Source organism: Protopterus annectens, chromosome 2.part0 (genome assembly GCF_019279795.1).
Source record: "Protopterus annectens isolate FY-2018-M chromosome 2.part0, PAN1.0, whole genome shotgun sequence".
NCBI lineage: Eukaryota > Metazoa > Chordata > Ceratodontiformes > Protopteridae > Protopterus > Protopterus annectens.
Genome location: NC_056728.1, coordinates 1,660,752,814 through 1,660,772,486, shown reverse-complemented (window position 1 = coordinate 1,660,772,486; position 19,673 = coordinate 1,660,752,814). Strand labels below are relative to the sequence as shown.

Below are 19,673 nucleotides of genomic sequence, written 5' to 3'. Positions count from 1 at the left end.
TGGTCCACACAGCCTATCTAGACCTTGCCAAGGCCTTTGACACCATCCCCCACTCTGGAATCATAGATAAACTTACTAAGTTGGGCATTAATCCCTATGTCACCCAATGGGTTGCTAAATGGCTTACTGATAGAACCCACACTGTAAAAGTAGCCGACTCCAAATCCAGCTCCAGACAAGTGACAAGTGGAGTACCTCAGGGTTCAGTCCTGGGGCCGCTCTTGTTTGGCATCTACTTCTCTGAAGTACAGGTCAACACTAAGGGACTCTGGCTAACAAAGTTTGCAGATGACTGCAAACTGGGAGCCATTATTGAATCTCCAAATGATGTGGATACTCTACAAAAGGGCCTTACAAAAACAGATGCTTGGTGCCAGAGCCATGGGCTCAAGCTCAATGCCAAGAAATGTATTGTTATCCCCTTTGGGAAAAAACATGTATCCATGAATTACCATATAGGTGGCAGTACACTAAACACAGAAAGTGTGATAAGAGACTTAGAGACACAGGTGGGCAGTGGTCTCACCTTCGATAACCACATCACCACAACAGTCAGGAAATCCTTCTATGTGGCACACCTCATCACGAAGGGCTTTTCATCCAGAAAAAAGGAGGTCATTGTCCCACTGTACTCATCCCTCATTAGACCCATTATAGAATACAACGCCCCATTTGGTATGTACCTCTGAAGACATCTGCAACAACTGGAAAGGCCTCAGAAATACCTCACTAAAAGAATCACAGGCCTAAAGCAGATGCCCTACGCTGACCGCCTTAAAAAACTCCAGCTATACTCTGTCGCATATCGTCTACTCAGAGGCGATCTCTGCTTAACATACAAGGCCATGTCAAACCCAGAGCTGTTGGACATGCTACACTTAAAGAAATCCCAATCCCTCAGAGCTAACGCTCCAGGGATCTAAACCTTGTCATCACAATAAACAAAACATGCTGGAGGGATAGGTTCCTGACCCAGAGACTCCCCAGACTCTGGAATAGATTGCCCATACATGTCAAGCAGAGTGCCTCTTTGGACCTCTTCAAGAGGAACCTTGATGATTGGATGGGAGAAAGGAAATTCACCCCAGGGATCACGTCAGTCACCCTGCTAGACAGGGGTCCAGGAAAGTAAATAATGTGGGAAGAAATAGCCAGGGAATTGTTATGGCTAGGCTTGTATAGGCCCTAGGGCTGATAGCCTAGTACCAACCTCTGAACCTATCAACCTATGAACCTATAGCACTGTGATGGAGGGGATGTGGCAATGGTTGTGGGTCCACCATTGTGAGTAATGTAGGGCATGAACAATATGAGCTGGGGAGGGGTGACCACAGCAAGCAATGGGACTGACATCAGCATCCAATGGCAAGGATAATGGGGACCTGGCTATCTCTGACTGGGTAAGCTTGCACAATGGAAGACCACTACAGGGGCTGTATCTGTGAGAGAAGCTTTGTTGTGCCACATCAGTCTCACCAACAATAAATGAAACCAAAGAAGTGGCACTATGTGACCTTGAGGTCCCTGCCCTGAAGGGCATGCTAACAGCGGAAACAGAGGAGTGGTGGCCACGTGCATAGTGTTGACTCTAACTAGAGAGGAAAAACACCCCCAAGGAAGCAGAAGTGTCTGAAAAGTAGCTTCCCAATACCAAAGCAGGTAATTCTGGCAACGCAAGTACTTGCATGCATCATCAAACATGTCACACAGTATGCTAATCATCTCAGCCAGAGCACTGCTGGCATCCTGCTTTGCTTAGACCACTGCCCCAGACATCAACTCATTTTATACTAACTGTGATACTTATTTCACGCAATGAGCGGTACAGTGGCATCCACTGACACACCACCACCCAATGCTCCTATCATTCTTTTTTGTGGCACCATTAAGGGTGTGGAAGTTGCTGATGATGGTGAATCTTGTGTTGTAATGCCCAGCCTGTCATGTTCCTACAAACCCAATTGAGAGGCAGGGGGAGGATCTACAGGTGACATGGCTCCTAGCTTACATATCTCACAATCATGGAGAAAATAGAGAATGCCAGATATAGTGATTCCCTGCTGCCACACAAGCACACTATCAGCAACAGTCTATATCTTAAAGCAATCACCATCTTGATAATCTGCCAGTTAAATATCTGCATACATTTCCATAAATTTCTATGTGTCTGTTAAATCACTATTTGTACCTCAAACTCATTCTACGTAATATATGTATAGGTATCTGTTTTTGTGTGTGTATGTATACACACATATAAATATACAATATATACATATAGATTCATTTCATTTCACCTACAGCACATTTATTACAAAAAAACAAAAACCAAAACAATGGCACATTTGATCGAAAACTCAGCTAATAAAACCAGAAATTACTGAATCCCATTTGTGTGAAAACTATGTAAGTCTAAAGAAAATAACTGTTGGTGATGGTCTGGAGCGTAGGAATTACAATGCAAATTAGTTTCGATTAGTATTAGTTCCTTTATTATGCCCACTGTTATCTTTTACCTCCATGTCTAGAATGTTCTGCATGCACTCGCAGTGATTCAGTGTGTGAGGAGTATTCTGCTTTCTCCACACATGTGCAACTATGGAATTACTATACTTAAGTTAGGGAGACGGAAGTGACACTCCCCACATGGGGGTGCAGGAGGTCTTGACCCCTCTACAAATAAAGCTTTTGGATACATATTTTAGTGTATGTGTCATTTTCTTTGAAATGTGTGTCTATGTTTTTTCATTTGAATTAAATGTGTTTTAGACATGTACATATGTATCTCTGTCAGATTAATACATTAAATATTCTTTTACATTTTTTATTGAACTGAGAAATAACAAAAAAATTAGTAAATATAAAAACAATGACATACTTTATTTCTCACAAAAAGGAGCACTACACAAAACATGTCAATGTGACTGCCCCTCTTCCTAATCTCAATCCTGTCAAAATGTTGTTCTTAATCACACATACGATAAAGAATAATAGACAGTATTTAAGGGCATATAAATCAAAAAAGGAAATGCAATAAACAAACTAAACTTGCTTTGGCACACAAAAGCAGCATTAAAGTGTTTCTGTGCTTATCCACTTGCATACATGCATCTGACGCCCACTTAGGATACTGCTCTTACATACACAAGCTCCCAAGAAGTATATACATGATTAATAATCTAATTTAGGGAAACAAAGGAAAGTTGAAATCAAAACAGCCTTGCTATAGGAAAGCAGCACTATACAAACTACAGCAATACATTTACACATTTACACTGTTCTTTTTATCTAAGATGCAGCAAATACTTACTCAAGAGACACAAACCAAACCATTATGGACACTATGTTATGAAAAGTGAGTGACTTAAAAAGAACCGAGATAAAAGCATAAACACACCCCAAATCCTACTCAAATACATGTCATGGTATAACAGCAGTATAGCATATTTGTGTGTGGAATGTGGTTGGATTTTCCATGTCTCACTTTGGAATTTAACTTCTCTTGTTTTGTTCTCATGAGCAAAAGATGTGTGAATATATTGAGGTATAATTCAAATCCAGACATGCCATACTAGTATCTTATACAACAATGGGATATAGAAAATTGCCCGTTCCCAGTAAGAATCATCTACTATCAATTACAATAGGAATGTTATTTCCTTGTATTATCCCTACTGGAAGAAATCCAAATGTAAGTAAAAGATATATACGGAAGAATCAGATAAATTCTGACAGATAAAGACCGTGATCTCATTATCAACAGTGGAAGTAAAAAGCATAAAAGTGACATGTTTCACTTTAGCAACTCAGGAAATGCATTTTCTCTCATTTTAATGTTAAATGTTTTCACCTAGGAGCTGTGCTCTAGGCAGTTCTAGCTAACAGATGATTATATGCAGAGAATCTTTGATAGAGAACTAATAACAATATAAACAAGTTATTAAACTACTTTTCTTATCACCAGACAAAATTGAAGACAGATAAAATATATGGAAAAGGTAAAATAGGAAAAGTAAGTCGAAGCAGCATGTCCAAGCACTTCAGTAGTTGCTATGGAAATACAGATAAGCACAGTGGAGAGAGAAGCAATGCATTTATCATATTCAAAGCAGCCACCAGAATGAGCATCGCAATTAAATGGTAGGGTAGACTTTTTAGCTTTTGTAATAATTTTACTGTAAAATATTTCTATGGGCTGCAAAACATGGGTAAGTTATTTGATACTGTGACTAAACAGTTCTTATAGCTGATTATCCATGTAGAAGAACAAAGCAATACTTTTGAATGCTTCGAATATGAAATAAAAACTAAAAATGCAGAAGCCAAGGGGGCGGTGGGTGAGGGTGGTGGGAGACAGGAAAATATTGGAAAAAAATATAGACAGGCTTGCAAAATGAACTTGCAAGTGGGATTTAATGATCATATGTATAATGCACAACCACAGATTAGCTCAATCCAATGGTTTTTAGTAACATCACTTAACCTCAACATTTGGGCAGTGGGCTAGTTTTGATAATATAAGGATTGTGGTTTATCATGCAGTGTATGAGCATTATTTCCATGAACTGCATACATTTATAGGGTGAACCAGAACTCTTAAGTCTGAAAAGAATCTATACCATATAAATGTAGCAAATGACAAATATCTGGAACTGGGAATATTTGAGAATTATAAGGAAATTAGTGTTTTATTATATAAAGCAGATAATAGGAGGTATTTTGAAACATATAACACAATGTGGAATATTGTTTCTAACAAAATAGCTCAGTGCATTTTAAAGGAGCAATTCAAAAACCACTGTAGTGCTACAGATGTAGGGAAACTTCAGTAAGTAGTGCTACAGTGGTCTTGTTGGATATCTCAATATGCAAATGTGGTAGCCCGGTGGTCCAGCTAATGTAAATTAGCTATTTGTTCTGCTGTGATTTTAGTAATAAGGCAGGGTGATTTAAAGACAAATGTTACCATATACTATTTTATGCAATGCAGTGAGGACTGGACATGGTAGATTTATGATGAATACCCATTGCTTTCTATTTCAGCAACAGGTCTGTTATTCCAGGTAAGTACTGAGGTACAATGGGGTTTTGTTTATGAGTGTTCATGTGTGTGTGTGTGTGTGTGTGTGTGTGTGTGTGTGTGTGTGTGTGTGTGTGTGTGTGTGTGAGTGTTTGAGATTGTGCTTATGGCTGTGTGAAATTGTATGTGTGTCAGAATATGTAGATGTGTATGTGTGTGTCTGCAGGTGCCTGTGCAGCAACATTGCGTGGATTGGTAGGGAGAACATGTCCTGCAGATGTAAAGTGCTTGATTTAGAGTCATGTAAATGAATTGCTAATATAAGCTTATGTTGTTTTGTTGCACTAGTGCTATGGTAATAATTTCTCTAAATACTCTTAATGTGTAATTTTTTGGTCTGTCAATAAATTAGGAACAGGCCTTGCTTAGATTATCAGAATCTGCAGTAATTAATGAAAAATGTTTAGCACTTGCTAGTCAACTTAAATGTATTACTGGGGCTTGTTTACTGTGTGTTCCACAAATTTTTAATATTTTTTTATTATTGCTAATATATTATTAATCATCAGAACTCCTACCTTTCAAGAGCAAACATAGCTAAATGTAATGCAGTTAACATTTTCACATTAAGGGTTATGCTTGGGTTATTAACAATTGATTGGCATAGTTAAAATTCTTTGATTAAATTCCTTCCTTCCATCAGTTAGTGAATACTGAATTTTTTTCCCTTAGAAAGGTTATAAAATGATAAATGACATTAGTATCCTACTGTATTTTTGTATCACTTTTCTGAGAAACTTGCAAAGAATAACTGATTTTCCTTATAGGATCATAGGAAGCTACTAGGCTAATGGCCCTAGGGCCATTACAAGCCTAGCTGAGTTCTATCATTATTTCCGCGATCAGCACCTATTGCCCCAGTCCAAGAGGGACACAGGTGGAACCCTGGTGGTGAATTTACCATTATTCATCCAATCGACTAGACTGCGTTTGAAGAGGGACAGTGAGGTGCTCTGTTTGACATGAAGTGGGAGTCTGTTCCAAAGGTGTGGTAACTTCTGGAAGACAAATCTGTCCCTCAAGCAGGTTCTATTAATGTCACATGCCTGGTTAAGATCTTTAGGGTGAGTAAGCCATGTACAATTTGACTTACGGATATGCAGGATTTCCAATAAAGCAAGGTCAGAGATTGCCTTGTATGCAAGGCAGAGATTGCTTCTGAGTAGTTTGCATGAAACAGAATAAGGTGACAGTGATTTCAGACAATCCACATAGGACAGATGCTGAAGACCTTGAATTTTCCTTGTGAGGAGCCTTTGTGGTTTGTCCATTTGCTGCAGGTGCTTGCAAAGGTACATACCAAAAGTGGCATTGTAGTCAATTATTGGCCTGGTGAGGGAAGAGGACAGGGTGGTTATAACTTCTTTTTTTCTAGAGGTAATGCCCTTACTTATGAGATGAGCAATATAGAATGCCTTTCTTACCACTGTGGAGATATGGTGGTCAAAGGTAAGGTTGCTGTCAACCTGTATGCCCAGGTCTCTCACCACTGACTGCATACCTAAGGTGTTGCTATTGATTTGGTAGTTAGCAGGAATATCGCTCTTACCAAAAGGATGATAAACATTTTTTTTGCATTGAGTTTAAGGCCATGACTTTGGCACCAATCATTTGTTTGTGTAAGACCCTTTAGTACGATGTTGACATAATTTGGAGATTCTGTGACTGTTCTCAGTTCGCAGTCATCAGCAAACTTTGTCAGCCACAGACCTACAGTTTTTGTTTGTAGTTCAGTTTATATTGATTGTGTTAATTTATCTTGTAAGACATGATGACAATCAAAAGAATTTGGAAGCAAATATCTAGTAAGATAGATTAAAGACTTAGCATTAGTGATGTGCTCTCTCCTTGGCCTCACTATATATTTATAATTCCTCAAAGGCATCTGCCTGCCTCATTTGCATACTGATTTAAACATTTTTACTTTAAATATTATGTTACCAAGAAATAGGTGAGCAGGAAAAAAAAAAACACTTTCTTAAAGTTATGCACAGTGCAACCCATTCAATGTGTGGTTTAACCTTTGTTTAGTATAAAAAAGCACAGTGTTTTTGGTAAGGATCTTTGTTTAATATTAAATAAAAGCATATCTGCTCCTAATTTTATTATGGTCAAGAACCTTTTGGTTATGTGAAGAGTTTCTAATTTTGTTATGGGACTGTTTTTACTTTTTGTTGTAATATTTATTATTTTTCATAGTTTTTGAATGAGCTCTTGCTGTTCATCTATTGATAACGCTGGATTTGTGTTTAAAAGTGTATCCACAAAGATGCAAATATATGATAAAGGCTATGATTGCTTTTCACACTCATTTATATCTTATTTACATGCACGTGTTGAATATATAGGCTCATAACAATCAAAGTCTATAATTTAGAAATTCATCCTTCAGGTGAGACATTAAACCGAGGCCCCATCTGCTTGAGTTAGTGGTATCTCAGGTAGATATAAAAGGCCCCATGGCACCTATCAAAAACAGTAGGGATCCTTTGTTTTATACAAATAATTTCAAATATTTACAAATATAACAAGTGAAGCATTAACATGTTTACATATTTACAGAAAAGAAGTTATACATTCATTTCTTCAAAATTCCATGTCATATACCTATTGACTCCCACTCCTTTTTTCATAACCACTACTTAGTTTTCCTCTGTATATTTTGAATAACCCAGTTACTGAACAAAATCTCATTCAATATTTGATTCCAAATTACCTAAACAATGCAAAACATTTTTTATCTAATCTTTTAATATATGTTTTATTCAAACCTTCATGCAATCCATATTCAACCATATCCAAATTCAATTGTTCATAATCTTGAAATTCATTCAGAATTTTCTTTTCTATTAATATTTCCCATAATTTTGATCCCTTTTACATTTTATGACAGCATGATCTGTAGTCTCTAATTCTTTGCAGTAAAGACATACCCTTTCATCTATTTTTTATAAGGCATACATGTCTTCACTGGCAACTTATTAATTTGTAATCTTCATAAAAAATCTTTGCATCCATAATTTTTCCTGTACCAAACATTTCTTTGCTTTATAGCTTTAATTATTTCTGTTGTCAAATGATTCCATGGATTAACACAATAATGTTCCATCATTATGTTTATATACTGTATTCTGCTGTTATATTCCACTTTATCTATATTTGGTTTCTACAGCATTAGTTTTTCTTTATAACTCTGTTTTTCTTCATTCCTCCATTTTCTTTCTGTTTTATTTAGTCTTATTAAATCCCATTCTCTATTATATTTTTTCTTAAACAATTTTGCTATATAAATAATCTCATCCCCATTAATCCACCTTAACACTCAATACAAATTTAAGGATGCACCATAAACTACTAGATTCAATAAACCCAACCTCCTTCATCCTTATCTATATAAAATACTCCTCTTTTAACTGTGTTCAACATAGAACCCCAAATAAATCTAAACACTAATTAAATAATTTGTTTTTCTATTTCTTTAGGCATTTTATATATATATATATATATATATCTATCTATATATATATATATATATATGTGTGTGTGTGTGTGTATATATATATATATATATATATATATATATATATATATATATATATATATATATATATATAGTTTACTTTGAAAAAAACAAACACTAAAATGTCGAATGTTCAGAATAGCGAGGAATAACATTGCGGGATGAAATGTCAGCTATTCTGAATGTTGTCAGTTGACACATCGAAATCCGATGCCACCCAACCAAATACTGGACAAGCACCCCCCCCTTGGGACCCATGGTAGCACTTGTTCCTGGGTCCAGAGTGGTAGGTAATTTTGGTCTGTATAGGTGCTGGTCTTGTTATGCAGGTCTGTTCGACACCATTTGTTGAGTTGTACATCGCTATTGTGAGTGTGTCCTTATTTGTTTTCGCACATATGTTGTTCACACATACATCAAGCGACTATTTATAGGTAAACATATATATATATATATATATATATATATATAATATAATATATATATATATATATATATATATATATATATATATATATATATATATATACACTTGCCATATAAGCTATTCTTTTCATCCATATATGTTTATTACATGTATTTTTATAAGATAATCTGTATTTACTACATATAATACTCAACTCTCTCAATTATTGTAAAATTTTAATCTATTATTCCTTAACAACCTCAGTTGGTCCAAAAGTTATTCCCAAAACTGAAATTTCTTTCATTCCAAATGTAATTCCCCTTATCTGTTCTTCTAAGCCAAGTCCTTTACTTTTATTAATGTTCAAAACATTATTATATTTGGTTAAATGATAGAACATTCATTTATTAGCACATATGACCATTTGCAATTTTTACTTATGAGAATCATATCATCTGCGTAAAACATAATAATTGGATATTCAACACCATTATTCTGTAAGTACTTTGCTTTCATAATATCTTCATTTATTGTTTTACTATACAGTTCATAACAATGACAGATAAAGCACTACTCGTAGGACACCTTTGTTTTAAACCTTTATTCATGTGTGTTTCCTCACTTAAACAACCATTTACCAGCACTCTGATTTTACTGTTCTTATATACTGACTTAATTACTTTCTGCAATTGTTTTTCCATAACACTTCAAGATCCATTGTATCAAAAGCTTTATTTATATTACCTATTAATATTTCTTTCCTGTTTTTCCTTTTCTAATATGATCTACTATTTTCCTAACAATCATTAAAATTTTCATAAAAATCTTTTAATTTGTATTATTTAATACAACTGGTCTCTAATTAATTATTCCCCCTTTCGTCCTTTTTTCCATATAAATTTCATTATACCATTACATACATGTATATAACATATATCATCTTGTAGCCATTGAGCACACATATAAATAGTTATTTTTGCCATAGCTCAAATTCTTATACATTAAATTACCTATACCACATGAATCTGCAACAGAATCAATAATAATTGTCTTCATTATTAAGTCAAATTCCATTACAGTAATCTGTTCATCTATTCCTTTATTTATATTTTCAGTGAACTGCTTAACATTCCATTCACTTACTATATTTAACTTTTGTTTACTCACTGACTTCTTAACAAACTTTACTATAATATCTATGATTTCAGTTTGCCTCTTTACCTCTACCCCTTTCTCATCTCTCATTTTGCATATTATACCACTTTCTTCTTTAACTTTTTTACTGACATAAGGAGAAATGTCTTTTTTACCTTGCAAAAAATATCTTTCTTTATACAATAATTTCATTTTATCTTGATTCCTTTTCTATATTTCTGCGTCTTTCATATAGTAAACACTTTCATTTCTCCCCAGATTTTCTGTTTTATTCTGTAATTTGTTATATTCTTGTCTCTTTTGCCTTAATATACATCTCCATTTTAAATAATGTGATTTGTATTTTTCTTTAACTATTAACCACATAATATAATAATCTCTGTAGTTTCCTTACTTTTTTATACCAATCCATTTCATTAATTCTTTTAATTCTCTTTCCAATTTTGATATACCATTTATTTTCCTCAGTTTCTATCCATATAGCCATATGATCTGAAAATCCTGTCTGCACTGTCTCGTCTATTTTAATCTTTATACTATTAGACTCTACAAAATAATCAATTTCGGGTTTATTATTTCCCCTCCTATACATATATATGTCTACATTCCATAACCTTAAACCACCTCATCTCATAATTTCTTTCATTACCCTTTTATTAGTTCTGTTTTTTTCTTTTTAGTTTTCTCAAATCACAATTAAAGTCTCCTACCATTATAATATCCATATTAACTATTATATCTCTTTAAATAACCTTTCTTTATAAATCACATGTGCATAGATTGCAATAATCATATAAACGTTCTTTTCCGATCTGAAGTCTACAACAGTTAATCTTTCTAATCTTAGTAAAGTAAAATCTAATGTAGAAATACCTTTATTATATAATATTGCAACACCTCTGTTCAGCTCTTTCCCAGCTCTATTCCACTCTAGTGTCACTAGCTCATTCTACCTAATACAGAGAGAACATTTGTGAAGGGCAAGCCACTTAGGTCCTTAATTCTGAATTATCTTCTGTTTCTCCTTTCTTCCTTTCCACTTTCCAAAAATGAAAATCTAAGCTTGTTTCCTGCCTTTCCTGTAACTAGTTTAGTCCAGATACAGATTTGCTATAACCAGGACTGTTTTTAAGCTTCTGTGCCCCCAAAGCCTTTCTGTGTTGGAGCGAAGCCTTCTAGCTTATCAGTGGGAGTGGTATGCACTAGGTAGCCTATCTACCACAAGCATAGTTTCTGGCTCAGAAATTGTAGTTTATTGGCCTTTTGGGCAGTTTTTCCATCTCTTTCAATTTTCTGGTTTAAAAGCCTGTGTTTGCGCTTGTTTCCCACCTTTCCTGTAACTAGTCTAGTCCAGATACAGATTTGATGTATCCAGGACTATTTGTAAGCTTCTGAGCCCCCAAAGCCGTTCTGTGTTGGAGGGAAGCCTTCTAGCTTATCGGTGGGAGTGGTAAGCACTAGGTAGCCTATCTACCACAAGAGTGGTTTCTGGCCCAGAAATTGTAGTTTATTGGCCGTTTGGGCAGTTTTTCCATCTCTTTCAACATTTTGGTTTAAAAGCCTGCATTTGCACTTGTTTTCCTCCTTTCCTGTAACTAGTCTAGTCCAGATACAGATTTTTGTATCCAGGACTGTTTGTAAGCTTCTGAGCCCCCCAAGCCATTCTGTGTTGGAGGGACAACTTCTAGCTTATCAGTAGGAGTGGTAAGCACTAGGTAGCTTATCTACCACAAGAGTGGTTTCTGGCCCAGAAATTGTAGTTTATTGGCCGTTTGGGCAGTTTTTCCATCTCTTTCAATTTTCTGGTTTAAAAGTCTGCATTTGCAGTTGTTTCCCACCTTTCCTGTAAGTAGTCTAGTCCAGATACAGATTTTCTGTATCCAGGACTGTTTGTAAGCTTCTGAGCCCCCCAAGCCATTCTGTGTTGGAGGGAAGCCTTCTAGCTTATCAGTGGGAGTGGTAAGCACTAGGTAGCCTGTCTACCACATGATCCAGGTACAGATTCTTATTTTTAGCACTTGAATTTGCTTACTCGTGCTCAGCACTTGTTCAGAACTTGTTGTTAGCACTAAATAAGCCATAAATTACTACAGCACTCAACCTTCCTCTTTACCTAGAGGAAACAGTTTTTGTACTTACTTTCCTCATTTGCTTAGAGAAAAACAGCTCTTATACTCACTTTTCTCACTTGTCTAGAGGAAAGTTGATTTTATTCAGGCATATCCAAGGGTCCTCTCCCAGTGTTCTCTCCTATTTATCTGATTAATCTGGGCATCTTGAGGCAATGTAGCAATTGCCTCATGTACACAGACAACCCTCTCTTCCTACCTCCCAACACCACAACCTGTGAGAAATGCACTTATCTAGCCAAACTGGATGTAAAGCTCTCTTCAACCAAGACTGCACTTGACAGTCAAGAGAAGAAGGTAAACACTTGCACCACACCACACTCATCACATAGCCCCACTAAACCTACACCACCAAAATCCACACATAGAAACACAAAAACATTCACAGAGGCTCTCAATAATAATCTGCTCAAGCAACAGAGACCTCCAAAGCAGAAACACAAGCAACCTCCACCCCCAACACAACCCAAATGACACATAGCCCACTGACTCAGTGTGACAATAAACCACAGCCCATAAGGCAAACCAACGTAACCAACACACTAGTCATAGGTGACTCTATAGTCAGACACACTGATGTCCACTCACCAGGCTAAACAAGGAAAAGGTTACTGTCAGCTGTCTGTCGGGTGCCAGGATCCACCACATAACCCACCACTCAGGTCACTCCACAACAAGTACAAATATGACTCTGTCATTGTCCATGTTGGTGTGAATGACCTGAGATGTACCTCCCTGGACTACATGAAAAGAGACATGGAAGGGCTCTCCAATCTTGTAGCCCAGGCAGGTATGACCCTAGCCCTGAGTAGCATCCTGCCATTGCCCAGAATGATACTGCAGTACAAGGACAAAATGATTGACTTCAACAATTGGCTAAGCTTCTGGTGTCATTCTAAGGGGATCCAGTATCTCTCTGCCTGGAATGACATGGTCGACAGACCACGATGCTTTGCCAGAGATGGCCTGCACCTGTCACCCCTGGGATTCTGGATACTGGCTAAGGCTCTTGCTGCCCCTATAGTGCCATTTTTAGGCAAGGTTCAAATGACAAATTCACCACTGTAACAGGAACAGGAAAGCAAAAACTGAGGGTAATGCTACTCAATGCTAGGAGTCTAAATCTCAAAATGCACTCACTTGAGGCACTACTTAAAATGGAGAACATCGATATCTGTGCAGTGACTGAGACCTGGTTCAAGGCTCTAGAAAGCACCCCTGCTTTAGCAGGCTATAACTCATATTGCACTTTTCGGCCATCTAACCTGGACCAGAACACCAAAGGTGGAGGTGTGTCCATATTCATTAAGGATATCCACATCTCCAGGCTAGTTGTGCAGCATAATGCATCTGAGGTTATCCAAGTGCAACTAACTCTGGGCAAAACTGCAATCCAAATTGTAGCTTGCTACAGATCCCCCACCATGCCCCAGGATTCCCACTCCTCTTTTCTTGATGTACTGGAAAATATTAGGGTTCAACCAAATGCCCTAATAATGGGCGATTTCAACTACCTCACCATTAACTGGGAAAACTACTCATGTACCAACTCCTTCACTCAACGTTTTCTGGAATTCATAAATTCCAATGCCCTGGATCAACTTATCCACACCCACACCAGGGGCAACAATATCCTAGACCTAGTCATTACCAACAGGAGCAACTGTTGGTCAGATCCAACTATAAGCTAATCACCCTAGATATCCGCATCCCGCCCCCACCCACCATTAAGGAAACCATGGTAAAAAATTTCTCCAAAGCCAACTTCATGCTTCTTAAGACAGAAGTGGTGAACTTCATGACACCCATGCAGATGGACAATACAGTTACGACTGCTGAATCCTACACAAATGCACTCTATAAGCACTTACATGAGTGCATGGATCGTGCTATCCCAAACAGAATCAAGACGCTGGCCTCCAAAAAAAGGAAGCCAATCTGGTGGTGGTCCCCTGCCATAAACACACTCTACAGCAGAAGGAAGAAACTGTTGCAAAAGTGAGTAAAATCTCATGAGTGGAGGAGCTACCTGTTCAGGCTCAGTAAGAAGCTGAGATCCCTTATGAGATCCTCTAAAGCAAGCTACGAAAACAAAATCACCACTAATTCTAAGGGGAACCACAAAGCATTCTATAGCTATGTCAAGAATCTCGATGGCAACACCCAGATCTGCTCTGAGTTACAGCACCACGGCACGAAAATTACAGAACCAACTGATATTGCCAACATCCTGGCAGATAGGTTCAGTGCTAACTTTACACCCATCTCACCCCCTAAAGGGCCCATAACTATACAGGAAGAATGCAGAGTCCCTGTAATCACATCTATGCAGGTAAAAGCTGCACTCTCTAAAACTAAAAACACAGCCTCCATGAGACCGGACAACATCCCAGGCTGCGTTTTACATGAACTTCAGAATGAACTGGCTTCCCACCAAAGCACCATATTCAATCATAGTTTCACATCAGGCTTTGTGCCCACTGAATGGTGCACAGCAACAGTTATCCCACTTCACAAAGAGGGAACCAGCACTGATCCTGGGAACTATCGCCCTATTAGCCTGACAAGCCTGGTCTGCAAGGCCATGGAACATATCATCATGGAACTCATAAACAAAGGCATTGGTAACCTCCAAAACTCTGGACCCCACCCAGTTCGGGTTTGTGAAAGGCAGATCATGCCTTCTGAACCTGATCAACTTCTTTGAGGCAGTCACGAAAGCCGTAGATGAGGGTAAGGTGGTTCATACTGCCTATCGTTCATACAGCCTATCTTAACCTCTCCAAGGCTTTCGACACCATCCCCCATTCTGGAATTATAGCTAAACTCACTAAACTAGGTAAAAATCCCTACATCACAAGATGGGTTGCCAACTGGCTCACTGACAGAACCCACACTGGGAAAGTAGCAGACTCCAAATCTGACTTCAGACCAGTGACAAGTGGAGTAGCACAGGGTTCAGTCCTGGGTCCTCTCCTGTTTGGTATCTACTTCTCTGAAGTACAGGCTAACACAGAAGGTCTTTGGCTAAAGAAGTTCACAGATGACTGCAAACTAGGAGCCATAATCGAAACTCCTAACGATGTGGACATCCTACAAAAGGGCCTCACTGAGACAGATGCCTGGTCTCAAAGCCATGGGCTCAAGCTCAATGCCAAAAAGTGCATTGTCATCCCTTTTGGTAAAAACTCTGTACCCATGAATTACCACATAGGTGGTAGTCTACTTAACACCAAAAGTGTGATAAGAGACCTTGGGATACAGGTGGACAGTAGTCTCTCCTTTGATAATCACATCACCACAGTAGTCAGGATATCTTTCTACGTGGCACACCTCATCACAAAAGATTTCTCATCCAGGAAAAAAGAAGTAATTGTTCCCCTCTACTCATCACTCATTAGACCCATTATAGAGTACAATGCCCCTTTTGGTATGTACCTTACAAGACATCTACAAGAACTGGAAAGCCCGCAGAAATACCTCACAAAGAGGATTACCGGCCTCAAACAGATGCCCTATGCAGACCATCTCAAAAAACTCCAGCTTTACTCCATCACATATCACCTACTCAGAGGTGATCACTGCCTAACATACAAAGCTATGTCAAACTTTGAGCTGTTGGACATGCTCCACTTAAAGAAATCCCAGTCCTTCCAAGCTACATGCTCTAGGGACCTATACCTTGTCACCACAATAAAACAGAAAATGCTGGAGGGATAGATTCCTGTCCCAGAGACTTCCCATACTCAGAACAAACTACCTATCTATATCAAACAAAGCTCCTCATTAGCACTTTTCAAGAAAAATCTTGATGATTGGATGGGAAATAGGAAATTCACCCCGTGGATCATTTCTGTGGCTCTGCACGACAGGGGCACAGGAAGAGAATTTTCTTGGGTGCTGAAAACCAGGGTACCTTTTTGGCTAGGCTTATATAGGCCCTAGGGCCAGTAGCCTAGTACCTACCTATGAATCATGACCATAATCCCCTCACACACATAGCATTTCTTTTTTTATCACATTTACTCATAAAATGACCCTCCTTTCCACAAAAGAAACATGTTTTGTTTGTCCCCAATATCAAACAACATCTCTGTTCTCTTGTACATTTATTTTCTATTTTCAAAATGAAATTGTATTCCCAAGCCCCAGTCCATAAACCCATGTTATCAAATACTTTTATAATTCTTTTTACTTCAGAATGGAATGTTTTTCAGAAATGCCCTTTTACAGTCTCTTTTTCAGTATCTGTATGAAATCGTATGTTCACTTTCGAGTGTCATGTGAAAAGGCTTTAAAAGTATGTTTCTTCCTAGGAAAAATGTCTTTTTTCTTTTCAAATCTTCCCAAAAAAGTCTCTAGTCCCATAGTTGTTTCAAAAAACATACAATAAGTCTAATTCTTAATTAAAATAAATGCTGTTACCTCTTGTGCTTTTGTACCCAAGGTACAACAACTCTCTCCCATATCTCATACCTGTCCAATGTTTTTTTCTTTTTTGCCATGCATACGCACCACAAATTTCTGCTTATCTAGTCTCAGTTTTCTTGATGTTACTCTCTTCCTCCTCTCTAATCCATTCTATCACTTCTGCCCAGTACATGTCATTTCCACTCTTTGGTTCTTTCTCATCCGTTAAATCTGCTAATACATCATCCCACAACCCTTCCAACTGGAGGGTTGCAATTACAATTTCTCCCAATTGCCGCTCCTCCACTCTCAATGATTCAAACAATTCTGTCTGAAACAATTCTTCTGAGTCAAGTAAAACAGTCTCTGATCTCTTCTCCTTACTCGCCCTCGAACTGGCATTCGCCTCAGTTCAAGATACACTCTCCTCCATTTTTATGTTTCTCTCCCAGCTGCCACTGTGCCAGAAACAGAACAAATGCACTTTCACACTTGTTGGCCATGGAGAGCACAAGCTTGGTATTGAGTATGGGAATTCCCCCGATAACCTGGCCAAATTTCCATTAGTAGTATAAGTACCACCTTGGGTCTCACCTGAAAAGATGGTACTAGCATAGTGGGACTAGACCTTTCAACAAAGGATAAAATAAAAATAAAAAAAATAAATAAATAATATTAGCCTGAACTTATAGTCATTACACATTTGTTAACTTTATAACATATTTTAGCAATTTTGGGGTTGTACAACTTGTATCACCATTCAGTAAAATAAAATCACATTTATTTTCAGGAAGGTAAGCAATTTCACCACAAAATGTGACTTCATCAGACCATTTACATGTAAAAGTGCATAAACTGCCAAACATTTCCATTTATACATAACACCTCCCCCTAATTAAATTCAAATGTTTGTTGTAGCAAATCAGTTCAGTGCAAAACGCCCCCTAGTTGCTTGACATCATAAACAAATTAAAACAGCAACAAATTAACTATTTGTTGCTCATACATAAATAAAATCCACATTATAATACTCAAAATTCATCACATAATAAAATTGTATGCACGCTCCACTTTAAAATATATACATATCTCATCCTTAGCAGCATAAATTATATTGTGCATCTATAAATCAACTAGCTGTCTAGTTGCTTTTGTTATATATAGATCGTCACACAATAATAAATTTATATCATCATGACATAACATTTCTATAAAAGTACCTGTTAGATGAAATTAGTTTGAAAATGTAGATTGATGCCAATATTAGTAGCAATTTGGTGATGTACAATAATATACTTATATGGGCATATTACAAAGAGCTGCATTGATTCTATATAACACCATATATGTTGAATATATAATGGAACTGCTCATGTTTGTGAATAGATTTTTAAAGTATATATATATATATATATATATATATATATATATTTATTTATTTTATTTATTTATTTTTATTTATTTATTTAAATTTGTTGACTGAGAGTCCGACTGGACGTGGGGTGAGTCCATTTTCAGCAGAGGCCCGGGGAGAAAAGCTCCACAGTAAAATAAACAGACAGTAGTTACATTGGATTACATAGCGATTAACAATTTAACATAGAAATTACTTACAACATATTTACAGAAGAACATAGTACATCAGTAGACAACTAGAATCTTTATCTGTGAAGTACATAACAGGCATTAACAAATGTAACAATGAGAAGTTCCTGCTGTATAATAAGTACTAGGCTTATGAGCATCTGAGCTTGCTATCATCAAGGTAGTTAGTGGAGGTGAAAGAAAGGTAGTAGTTGGATGGGGTGGATGATATTGGGCATAGCCAGCATGTTTTAGGTGCGCTTTTAATAAAGTTTTGAAGTTGGTGCATGATGGCACGGAGGTAATTGTGGGTGGGAGTGAGTTCCATAATTTGGCTATGGCTAAGAGAATAGTGCTTCACCAGCAGAGTTATTGGCTTTAGTGATCTGCAAGTGATTTTTGTTGCTGGATCTTAGTGGTCTGGTGGTGCGATAGGGTTGGAGTAGATTCTGGAGGGATGGGACATTTAGTGGATGGTTTACTAGTTTGTGGGCGAGTGAGAGTTGATACCACTGAAGGAGGTGAGGGAGTTCAAGCCAGCCCAGTTCAGCAAGTGAGAGACAGTGGTGACTATTTTGTTGTAGCAGGTCTCTAGCTTGTTTAGATCACATTGGCTTAGGTTGGTATATACTGGAGAGGCATAAAGTAGGGTGGAGATAAGGTGGGAATTTGCTATTGAAATCTTTGCTGCTTTGGTGAGAAATTGTTTATTTCTGTATAATGCTCCTAGTTTTTTGTGGACTTTTTTTATGGTCATGGATATGTGAATGTCAAATTTTAGTTTATTGTCTAATTCCACTTCTAGCAATTTGGTGTGTTCAGTTGGGTATATAGTGGTGTTGTCTTTTGCTGTGATGTTAAAGTGGGAGTTGTTTTGAGTATGTTTGGTGGGTTGGAAGATGAGTAGTTTAGTTTTGTTTGGTTTGAGTATTAATTGGGCATCAGATAACCATGTTTCAACAGAGGAAAAGGCTTCCTGTGTGACTTTTTGCAGTTTGGGTAGGGACTGGGCTGAGCAGATGATGGTTGAGTCATCTGCATATTGGATGAGTGTGCCATGTTTGGTGGCAGAGGCTAGATTATTGGTGTAAACAGAGAAAAGTAGGGGTCCAAGGATGGATCCTTGGGGAACCCCTGTGGAGACAGGTAGTTGGGGAGATATGTCATTCTGCCATACAACAGATTGTTGGCGGTCAGACAGGTAACTCTGAAACCAGTTGGTGACCGATTGTGAGAAGGATAGGTTATTGAGGACAGAGATAAGTTGTTTGTGTGGGACCATGTCAAATGCTTTAGATAGGTCTAGGAAAGTAGCAGAGGAGAGATAGCCATTGTTTTATGTTGAACGATAGTGTTAGTAAAGGAGAGTAAGGCAGTGGTGGTGCTATGGTT

At 37.5% G+C, this 19,673-nt stretch overlaps 1 protein-coding gene across 1 annotated transcript in view; it reads right to left on the bottom strand.

The window, feature by feature from the left end:
• Positions 1 to 19,673, bottom strand: part of LOC122792867 (polypeptide N-acetylgalactosaminyltransferase-like 6) — a 1,270,224-nt gene that overhangs the window by 1,158,526 nt on the left and 92,025 nt on the right. The window contains exon 2 of the mRNA XM_044060426.1: positions 16,845 to 17,028. Within this exon, the coding sequence (XP_043916361.1) occupies positions 16,845 to 17,028 (184 nt within the window). The remainder of the gene's footprint in view (positions 1 to 16,844; positions 17,029 to 19,673) is intronic.